The sequence below is a fragment of the Populus euphratica genome, unplaced genomic scaffold (assembly GCF_000495115.2).
Source record: "Populus euphratica unplaced genomic scaffold, PopEup_1.0 scaffold58.1, whole genome shotgun sequence".
Taxonomy (NCBI): Eukaryota; Viridiplantae; Streptophyta; class Magnoliopsida; order Malpighiales; family Salicaceae; genus Populus; species Populus euphratica.
Window position 1 is genome coordinate 49,261 of NW_011499864.1, and position 11,679 is coordinate 60,939.

At 31.2% G+C, this 11,679-nt stretch overlaps 1 protein-coding gene across 6 annotated transcripts; it reads right to left on the minus strand.

Annotated features, from left to right (window-relative positions):
- Positions 1-101: 101 nt before the first annotated feature.
- LOC105125598 (uncharacterized protein At1g01500) lies at positions 102-3,832 on the minus strand. Of its 6 annotated transcripts, none has more exons than XM_011026115.1 (3): positions 3,775-3,832; positions 2,430-3,209; positions 102-635 (listed from the first exon to the last, which is right to left on the minus strand). In XM_011026115.1, the coding sequence occupies exons 2-3, from the start codon at positions 3,135-3,137 to the stop codon at positions 402-404; spliced, it is 942 nt and encodes a 313-aa protein (XP_011024417.1). In that variant the 5' UTR covers positions 3,138-3,209; positions 3,775-3,832; the 3' UTR covers positions 102-401. The 6 variants fall into 6 exon arrangements, with proteins under 6 accessions (XP_011024417.1, XP_011024414.1, XP_011024415.1 ...); XM_011026112.1 differs by having other exon boundaries at positions 2,430-3,254; XM_011026113.1 differs by lacking the exon at positions 3,775-3,832 and adding an exon at positions 3,626-3,766.
- Between the last annotated feature and the right edge of the window lie 7,847 nt (positions 3,833-11,679).

Genomic DNA, 11,679 nt, shown 5'->3' on the forward strand with positions numbered 1-11,679 from the left:
CATTAGGTGGAGTGAAGCTTCATGGGAGGAATGCAAGAACAAAAGAAGGCCAATCTGCTGTTAAGCTATAATTTTAACTACGAATCCGCTGCGTTCCTTTAGCCAAGTTGACTTCTCAAAAACAGATTTTATTAACATAGAAATACAAGCCATACAATCTTACACGTATATTACCGTACATCAATGTGATCGACTGTCATCCCTTCCCCTTTGCAGGAACTAATTATCTGTTATACCCTCCAAACAATACCAGACACATCAGAGTGGGAAACGACTGTTAGCTACTCACACAAGTCACACAGTCAAAATCTTGCAGTCAAAAGAGCCATCTTATGAACATGATCAAGTTAGCAGCATTTGGATGTTGAGGGAATGAGGGATAGCAACTCAGAGAAAATGAATCACACAAGCCGTCTTTTGAAGTTATGCGTTGTTGCTTTGTAAGTGCGAACCAGCAAACCAACTCCTACACCGATCCCAAGACAAATGCCAAGCCCAAGCCCCACACCAACCCTGACACCAGCATTAAACCATGAAAGATCACCATCTTCACCTTCCATGTATTCATTTCTCCTCCAGTACATGTTACTGTAATCTTCTTCATTTTCTAATTTGTAACTTCTGTAGTCAACTACCTGCAAATGAAGAATGGAAAAGTGATGAGTGAGGTAAATACCACATCATACTTGGGAAAAACATCCAGAAAGCTAGTAGGTTTAAAGATTAAAAGATGAGATGAACTAAATAAGTTCATGTTTGACAAGATGGGCAGAGCTTCACCTCAAATACAGAAATAAGTTTAGAATGCATTCCCTGGTGAACCATCAAATTCAGCAATAAGAATTCACATGATCAATCCTTTGGCGTCAGATTTCACATTTTTCTATGAGATTCTATGCCGTGTAGACTAGGCTCACTTAAACTAAAAATAATAGGTCTATTTCCAAGAAGAAGAAGAAGAAGAAAACATTGTAATCATTTCTTGGGATCATGGTATGGTGGGGCTCTCACCAACCTTCAATACCCCCATCCCAAAAGAATCCTCAAAAAGGCACACATGAATACAATCCTTGCATAAGTCTTGACTGAATGATAAAACAAGGCTTTAATTATTTATAGTAAAACAATCACAGAACAATTAGTGGGATCAAATTCAGCTAGTAACAAATCGGTAATGACACCAAGCCTTCGCAGAATAGCAGCAGATTCCCTGTATCATTTAAACTTTTTGAAATACCTGTAGCAAGTGCATGATAATGTGTTCAAAGAAACATTAATGGGAACTTCAGGACACGCTCCTAAAGTTATAGAGCACAAAATCCTTTCGTTAATTTTTTATGTGCTTTAAGGAGACAAGTGTGCCAGGATATGCAAGAGATAATATCGTCATTTTTTTAGGCCAAAGTTCATTACCCTCCCTGGCCCCGCGGAGAGATGCCAAATTTATATGAAAATGAAAATGAAAATCAACTTTACATGAACTCTTCCAGGTATCCCTTTCTCTAGTAGCTCCAGATGCATATAATTAACACATCATAAAAAAAATTAAAGAAAAGGAAAGTAACGAGTTATCTAGAATGCATTGCTACGCCATGCAATGTAACAGCTCAAGTTGATTGAAGGAAACAAAAAATGGTCCCAGATAACAAGAAGATTGTCAGACATGAGAGCTTGCACATTGAAAAGAATGGCAACTGAGACAACTTTGTGCTGCCTAGTATCACATGCACAATCCTTATCATGTGTTGAAGTTGAAATTTCGTGTTTAGGATTTAATTGCAATCCAAAGTAAAAATGTTCTCATCACCACAAAGATTCAACTAGCTTGCTGCAAGTAGCTTTTGAACCCAGATTGCAGTGAACCCTATTAAGTAATAACAACCCACCATGTAGTTCAGTTACAGAAAGAGAAAGGGCAAACAGCGAAATTCCCAGAAATGGCCCAAGGGTAGGTAGCCCCACATGTGGGCACCGACATCCATGCGGCTTCAGCATGAGTCCATGCACATCAGGATTTCAGAGGAAGGATATTGAAAACAATGCAACCAAAAAAGAGGAACAATGAGCACTATCTCATCGCTTGGAAAGTGTGCCCTGCCCATACCTATGCCACATCTAGGATAAGATACAGCTTCCTAGTCCAAAACATCGAGAATGGGACCTTTACAACAACCAAAAACATGTTTCAAGATAGGAAGCACATCTGGGGCCATACCAAAAAGGGAATTCAACACAAAATTCTCTCCATTTCTTAAGTTTTGAATCACATGATTCATATTAAATTAAAAAATAACTAACCAAACTGCAAAGAATATGCTCCTTCAAACATGAAAATATACTAATGCACTGCCTGAGTGCAATATAAAAAATCATACAAGCACGTGTATATTCCATCAAATTGAAATTTAAAAATCAAAATATGTCCTTACCTGCAAATCATGGTCTGGTGATGCATTTTTTGTGGATTCAGCTGTCTCATACTCAGGAATTGAGTCCAACATGCCCTTCCTTTTATGCTTCTTGCGGTAAGTGAGTTGCAAAGTCTTGGTTAATATGATAGGTGTCCCTGAAAAGGAACCTGTAACATAAACCTCAATGGTTGGTAGTGGTAACTCCGGACCACCATTGTATTTTCCTTTTAAGAAGCCAGTGCCAATGGTTATATGGGAGTCACAGTTCATCCTCCACCGTTTTACACTGCTTTTTGATTCCCCAGTGAAACCATTACTACTGGACATTTCCAAGACCCCGGATAGAACAAGATCATTTCCATCAAATACCTCAAATTCCACACTCCCAGTACTTCGAATACTGTCTGTGCTAACAAATGTAGCTTCTTCTGATTTTCTATCCACTCGATCTCTCCTAAGAAGCGAAGCAACACCATCAGAATACATACTAGTTCGAGAACCATTAATTTCCAAAAGAGTATCAGGACTTAGAGGAATATGGTTGAGAGTGAGAAACTGCGGGGTCGAATCATCGACCTGAAAATTACTGATCCTGACATAAAAGACTCTCAGATCAAACCAAGGTGATACGACTTTGGTGCAGGGTTTGAATGGTGAGTATCTAATGATTTGAAGATTGGATTTTGCTGCTCCCCCATTGCTGGATGCTTCATAAGGACCCTCCATGATTGATGATCCAGAAGCTTAATCCTCACTCACCGAAACCTTCCAATTTGGATTGGATTGGGCTGGTAACATCTAGAGAAGAGCCATACAAGTTTAAATCAAATATCCAGATAAGACCTGTTCAAAAATCAAACAGAGATTTACTATTTATTTAGATTAAAAAAAACAGCAAATCATCTGAAGAAAGAAAAACTTGGTACACAAAAAGTAAAACCCAGAAACCCAAAATAGTCAAGACTCGTATCCATGCAAATAGAATAGAAGAGAGAGACCTAATATTCAGGAAACTGAAACCCAAGAAATAAGGAAAACAGAGTAGAAAAAATCATAACTGGCACAAACAAGCATATATTCCACACACAACTGTTCTCCTTTTGACTCTCTGATCATCTTCCTTCAATAAAATGTATATTCCGATACCAAAAATTAAAGGGACAAAAAAAAAATCAGACATCAAAAATTTGTTCTAAGCAGAAAGAAATGCCCACCAGCAGAACAGAAGGAATTCACTCCAAAGTAAACAAAAAAAGGAACTTCTATTATCTTCCCAATTCCAAATCAAGCAGCAGCAACTATCATCTTCCAAGAAGAAAAAATAAATTTCCAAAATAAAAGGAAGGAAGATAATTATGCATACCCAACAAAACAGGACTATGCAGCCGGCTTTTAGTAGCTAACCAGTTGGCATGCCCGCGTGCGGAAATATGACATGTTTATGTATTTTCATAGTTTTATAGCAAAAATTATACGAAAAAATATTATTGTAATCCAAAATATTTTTTAAAAAAATAAAATTTAAAATTTTAAAAAAATTATACGAAAAAATATTATTATAATCCAAAATATTTTTTAAAAAAATAAAACTATAAAAATAAATTTTAAACCAGTTTAATATTAAAAAAATAAAATAGATAAATAATTTTTTTTTAAAAATAAAAAAAAAATTATATAGAAATACATTGCAGCAATCTATAATATTTTATGAGTAAATATATATTTTAATTATCAATCAATTCAATATTAACAAAATAAAATCAATAAATATAATATAGAAATACACTGCAGCAATCTGTAATATTTTATGAGTAAATATATATTTTAATTATCAATCAATTCAATATTAACAAAATAAAATCAATAAATATAACTTTTAAAAGAATCATAAAAAAAACCATACAGAAAAATATTATAACAATTTATAGTGTTTCATGAAAAAATCTATAGTTGTAATTTTCAATCATCTTAATATTAAAAATAATAAAATAGATAAAAATAACTTTAAAAAAATTATATAAAAAAATAATGTAGAGAAACACTTTAGCAATTAATGGTGTTTTAAAGAAAAAATATAAAGTTAAATTTTCAACCAGCTCGGTATAAAAAAACAATTCAACAAAGATAATTTAAAAAAAATTGATGAAAAAACAATTCAAGAAATACTATAGCAAGAAAAAATTATATGAAAAAATATTGTAGTAATCCATGATATTTTTTATAAAAAAAAAAGCTACAAAGCTAAATTATCAACCAGCTTGATATGAAAAAAACTAAAATTAGCAAAAATAATTCTAAAAAAACAAAAAAAAAATGACATCCAGAAATACTATAGTAATCAACAGTGTTTTAAAGGAAAAACTATAAAACTAAATTCTCAACCAGCTCAATATTAAAAAAAAAAAATTCAACAAAGAGAATTAAAAAAAACATATGGAGAAATATTATAGCGAAAAAAAACCATGTGGGGAAAATATTGTAGCATTTTACAATGTCTTTTTATAAAAAAAACTATAAAATTAAATCATCATCTAGTTCAATATGAAAAAATAAATAAAAAAATACCATTTTGGGAAAAATCATAGAAAAAAAAGAAAAAAAATCGTATAGAAAAATATTGTAGCAATTCACAATGTTTTTTTAAATAACAGAGCTAAATTCTCAATAGCAAAAAAAAATTAAAATATATATATATATATATATATATTAAAAAAAGAAGTACATCATGGGAAAAAAACATGTAAAAACAAAAAAAATAATAACAAAAATATTAATACAACAAAAATAAAAAGCGTGAAAAAAGCTAGAGTAATTTTTCCATGTCTTCTATAGTAAACTAAAAAGGTCAACGCGGTCTATTTTTTAAAATATATATTGTTTTCAATTGTAAAAAAATTTTAAAAATAATTTTTAAACATTCAATAAAAAGTTCTTAGTGTTAAAAAATATATGATATAACTTTTAGATAATTAATATAAAAAAATTATTTCAATTATCTTAAATTTTATATAAAAATCAAATTATAAAATGTAAAGTAATATGTTATTAATATAGACATTATTTGAACAACTTAGAATAAAAAATAACATAATTAACAAAAAAAATATGAAAGCCTAAGTTTTTAGTAAGAAATGAAGTCTCAGTAGCTATTAGAAGGTAAAAAATAACAAATATTTATTAACCCTTTACCATTGTAGGAACATGAATAACTTAATTATGTGTCAGCAAAAATATTTTATATGATCATCTATATGTTTAGACTTAATGTATAAAATAAATATAATACATACCTCAAACACTTGTTTTAAAAAATAAAAAAAAATTTTCCAAAAGAAAGCAACTTAAGAGCACATAAAACCTTTAAATTTTTTTGAACATGCATTGGCAAAATAGTTTCCTTCATCATATTTTGCATATATATCAAAAAAACCTCTTAAGTATAAATTGAAACATCTATGCACGCATCTAATTAAACAATTCAATTCAATAATCATTGTGTAAAATAATAATAAAAATTTATCAACAATAAAAGAAAATAAAATTGAGAAAACAAAGCAAAAAAATAAAGATTAGGATATCTCATATTACAACACGGGTAATTTACCTGGTCATGTTTAATAAATTTTTCTATCAAAATAAATTTATAATAGAAAAACATATAAAATTTATAATAGAAATTGAAATATATATAAAATTTATTAAACAATAATTAAAAAGAAAAACAATGCAACATTGCAAATATAAAAAAAACTTATAAAATATTAATATCAAAAAAATTTATATAAAATAAAAAAAATACAGATGAATCATTCCTACCTTGACATAAACAAAACTATTTAAAATGATTATAAAATTTATTTTTTAAATATTTTTTATCTAAAAATATATTAAAATAATTTTTTTTATGTTCAATTTCCGCATGCGAAAACAAGCCAAGAAAAGGGTCTCGCCTTTTCTGTTTACACTACAGCAACACTGAGCCACAAGAAAGGAAACAAAAAACAAAAAGGAAAGAAATGAACATACCAAGAAAACCCTCTATTAAAAAGCAGCCGCTAAATATTATGGTAGACTACAAAAACGACACAACGACGGACCCAGCTACAATCCTCCAAATCGCCATTCAAGCTTCAATCCTCATGCTTTAGATTACTCTCAACACAATTCGTGGCTGAAAAAACATTAGAGAAAAGGACCAAAAAAACCCCCACCTGTACTTTTCATGGGAAGCCTCTAGCCTCTTATAGTGTTTATATGAGTGGTGTCTATAATATGAGAAACTGAATGGTTATTTATTTATTTATTTAAAATTACTCTCAGGGGTTAAAATTAGAAGAAAAAAAACATTTCAGGAAAGGCCATTCCCATCCAGCTTAATTTATTGTATGTTTTTATGTTAAAATTACATTTCAAAACAAATTCAAAGAAAAAAAATGTTTTTTTATCTATTCCTTATGTTAGTTTATATATTAGTTTTTTTTTAAAATAATTAAAACATTGTATGGTTTATTTTAAAAATCTTAATAAATTCTTCTAATAATATACTCTTAAGAATTGAATAATAAAAGTTGAGACATGCATTATATTTTCTTGACCAATGTGCTGATTATTTAAAATTCAATTCTTTCAGCAATAATAACCTCTTTTTATTCTTTCCATTTAAATATTAACTACGTATGTTCTTATCAAGAGCATAACTGCACATCAATTAATTGATTAATAATTATATATTAAAGACGATGTTATCTTAATTTTTTTATACGCTGTTTATTTCTCATTATATCATGTAAATTATGCTCAGATTTAATGTAATTATCAATATATTGGTTAAGTGGATGGATTCGGAGCACAAGTTGTCCCACGGTAGGGTTGATGGGTTATGTGTTCATTAGAGGATCTGTGTTTTAATGGGCCTAAATAGAGGGAGACCCATTTAAACCCAAAATCTCAACTTAATGGAGCTTCTTGGCCCGTGAAATTATGGGCAAGGTTTCCTTTAATTAATAAAAATAAAAGGAATACTCAAGATATCAGCTCCATTGGATTGCTTGCATACAGATCAATCACTACAACACTTTATGTAAAGTAATACCTAATCTAATCCAGGCAATTGACCAGAAAGGTCCCGTAAATGGGAAAGAAGAAAGGCAAGAACACTTTGTCCTTTTGCCACCAGTAAGTAAGTAGTCACTTGAATATTAAAAAAAAAAAGAGAGAAGCTAAAATCAGTGATAATTTAATGCTCAACCATACCATGGGCGCTGATCCATCCATGGTTTTGTTTAATTTGTTCATATGCATATACATCTAGTGTCATTCCGGATCTGAATTGGTTTAAAGTTTGAGTTGTTGGGTTTGTGGATTAATCTATGAATTAAATTGATTTGGATTTATTTATTTATTTATAAAATATGTGTTTTTATTCAATTGATATAGATATAGCTAGATCTAGCCAAATTAACGTGATAAATAATTTTATATACAAATAAACTTGATTTTAAGTCAGGTTTATATTTTAAGAACCTAGGCTAGCGATCAATTAAAAAAAAAAAAAAAACCGTAGCAAAGTCGCCTTTATGCTATGATTTGAGTGCCTCGCTGCTTAAGTTGTGTATGCAAAACAAAGCAAAAGCAGAGGAGAGAAGATCTGTCGGGTGCTATGCCTCGACAAATGGACCTGAACGACTCTGTGGGCTGTGTGGAAGGAGTGCCTTTTTAATTTTTTTTGAAGAGAGAAAATTATAATTCGGGTGATATCGAAGGTGGCGTGGCAGCAAGAATGAGGGTGCACGGTGGGAGGGAGGGACCTGGTGATTTTTCCGTCGAGTCGAGTCTTCATGTGGGCCTGCCTTGCTGAGCTAACCAAAAGGGATGACCTTTTTGTTATCCACAATGTTCTTCGCGTTCGGAGCCACGCTTGGTCAATAAAGCAATAATCAATGTCCATAATAATTGAATTAGGGATAAGCATTTGGTTGATTGTGTTGTGTATTTAGCTTTCTGGAGGTTCGAGGCTTCACGGTTTTTCTTCTTTTCTGTTGTAATTAATGATTGTGTTTTTTAAAATAAAATTTATTTTTTAAAATATATATTTAAATGCATATCAAGCCGCAAAAGCATGGATTGGCTTGCTGAGCTGTGAAAACCCTCGCTGTGGTATTTCATCCCTATTGTTGCTTGAAATGGTCAGGTAGCTTTGTTTGAATATGACTTCGTTCGAGTGAAGGACAGCATGATATATCAGATAAATCTGAATCATTCATTTTGAAATCAATGGCTCGCATTTTCCTGTATAGGAAAATAAATGCTAAATTAACAAAATATAACCTTCAAATGCAACCCTGACCATTAGAATTCAAATCAACTATTTGAACGATGAATCATGTCGATATTAACTGGTAAATAACTTGAGCTACAAATTGGATAAATTATTTTAGGTTAATTAAAACAATATCATTTTTATTTTATTTTATTAAAATTAAAATAACATTGATTTAAATTCTTTAAGTTCAATTTTTTAAGTTAAATGGAGTTATGAGTTGACTTGTGAAGTCACTAGAATTAGATTTATTAAATAAACTAAGTTTAATAACATGCTGGAAAAAAAAAAAATTCAATCCAAATCTTTATATTTTATTATACTAGCGCGGGCTCGGTCCTTGTTATTTACCAAAAAAAGAAGAAGAAGAAGGAGGAGGAGGAGGAGGAGGAGGAGGAGGTGCCCTCTGCTTACCTCGTGTGGTATGAACATTCCATTCGAGTTGAAACAAAAGAAGCCCAATATTCTCAAGCAGATAACGGCCCAATTTTTGAAGAGCGCGTTCGAAACGACGTCATTTGTGATCTGACTCTGGTGAGGTGATGCATGATGACGAACATAGGTTGTGCACCCCATCTCCTCTTGCCTCGTGGGGATTCACTTGCCTCTTATCTTGACCGTACACAATATCGGCTAAGTTATCTTCACTTGAGATAGAGCAGGTTTTTTGTACAGCCCATATGCATACATGCGACCACCAGACGTTTCGATCCACGTGGCATTCTAAATGCACGGCTCCATCGTAACTTCATGAATCCACCTCACAGGTTCACGCGGGGGGTGGGTGGAGGAAGGAAGTGTTCCCGGGATTTAAATTAGGATTGAATGGCCACGATGGAAACCGGGCCCACGTAGAAATTACGTCAATCAATCCATCCATCCATAAGGTTCTTGTAGGACCCACGTAAAGATAAGTCGTCGCCGGCTTAACCAAAATGTTGACCTCTAGCAAGAGTCAAACAAAATTTTCTTTTTAACTATCCGTACCACCTCAAGTATTTGGATTTTTTTTCTTTTCTTTTTACAGTTTCATGCACGTAAGGTTTTACCACTAGGAACTCGAGGCATAGAAAATTGAGTTTTTTTATTTATTTTTAAATATCATATTCAGTAAAAATATTTTGTAAATTAGTATAATTGAAAATAATAATAATAATACAATTAAATTCATTATGCTTTTTAAAAATCCACATTCTTAAACAAATTCTTAAAGGAAATTTATCCTTTTTCATTTTAAAAACACGTATTATTACACATTCCCAAACAAACATTTTAAATAATTTAATAACTTAAACGGTTAAAAATAACAACGTAATTTAAATTGATTGCTCTACTATAAACGTTATTCTAATTAATTAGAGTTACAACTAATTAGAACGAGCCCGATGCATTACGTCGTGGGATTAAGTTTATGTAAACAAATTAATTAAGCAAACTAGTTTTGTGAATTTGTGATTATACTATGAATTAAAAGGAATGAATAGGATGCAGTCTACACGAAGCAACTCTTTTAGTTTTTTTTTCAAAGAAAGTGTTTTTTAAAAAATTAATTTTTTTTATAATTTCAATTTTTTTTTGACGTGATAGTATAAAAGATAAATTTAAAAAAAATAAAATATATCATCTTAATATATTTTAAAATAAAAAACAACTATAATATAGTATCAATCATGAACGAATATAACAATCGAATTTACACCCACTTATGTATTTATATGTAATTAGATTCAAATCGATCGTGTAGTGCAAGCGAATGGAGATGTGGACATCAATCCAGAATCGAGACAACATCCTTAAAATGGATCAAGTTTATGCTGAGAACCCATAAAAAGGTCATCTAACCAATCTCCTAGGTAGGTCGATAGAGGATGAGAAATTAAAATTTGAAGAATCATCTACGTTAGGCGTGTTTGCGCGCGCGTGTATGAACGCTCTTTTTGGTGTCACGTGTACTGTTTTGGCTGAATTTCTATGAGTATTGTGCAGTTTCCTCTTGACAATCTTGATGTAAATGCCCTTGTATTATTAGATGATGGCAATTTTTAGCATGGATGGATAATTAATTCGTCTTTTTTTTTCCTCAAATGATGCGTAGATAAAAACAATTTAACTATTTCTTTTCTGATAATTTGCTAAATACTTCTCTGATTCATTTTTGTAAATACTCTGAAATGCAAACTGAAAATTTGATCTACGTGGTAGATAAAATTAATCAACTATTATGTATATTAATAAATATATAAAAAATTTGCATGGCTCGTTGTTTGGGAATGTAATAAAAATTATTTTTTTAAAATAGTATTTTTTTAAAATATATTAAATTAATTTTTTTAATATTTTAGAATTTACTTTTTATACTGATGTATTAAGATGATTTAAAAATAATAATTTAAAACTCAAAAAATACAATTGAATTGTAATGTAAAACAAAACCTCATTGGGCTAAGAATACACCAGTTAGCCCGTTCAAATGGCTGATAAATTAAAGGGAATAGAAACGGCAGGGAAGCAGAGCATCTCAAAGGCTTAAAGACGCGAAACTCGCGAAGAACACAAGTGGTCGTCAGGCAGAGACACTGAGTCTCTCTGACCGAGTCATACAGTACTGTAGTAGTAGAACCACAAACAGAAAATCTAACATATATATATATAAAAGAAAATCCCCCCTGCCTTTTCCTTTTCTCTTGTTTACAGATACTATAAAAGAAGCTAGGGAGTCTTTTGTACGCGTAACCCTAAACCATGGTTGGCGGTAATGGTTAGTCTTAGTCATCTCCTTAATAGGCAGGTTCCCTTTACTTGTTTCTATCTCTATATAGCGCCACCACCCCTTTCGAACCCATCTCCCCCACCCTGTCTTTTCTTCTGCAACAAAAGAATAGCTTACATATATATCCATAAATATAGAGCAAGAGGGATGGGGTTGCTACTATTTGACACAACAAAAGA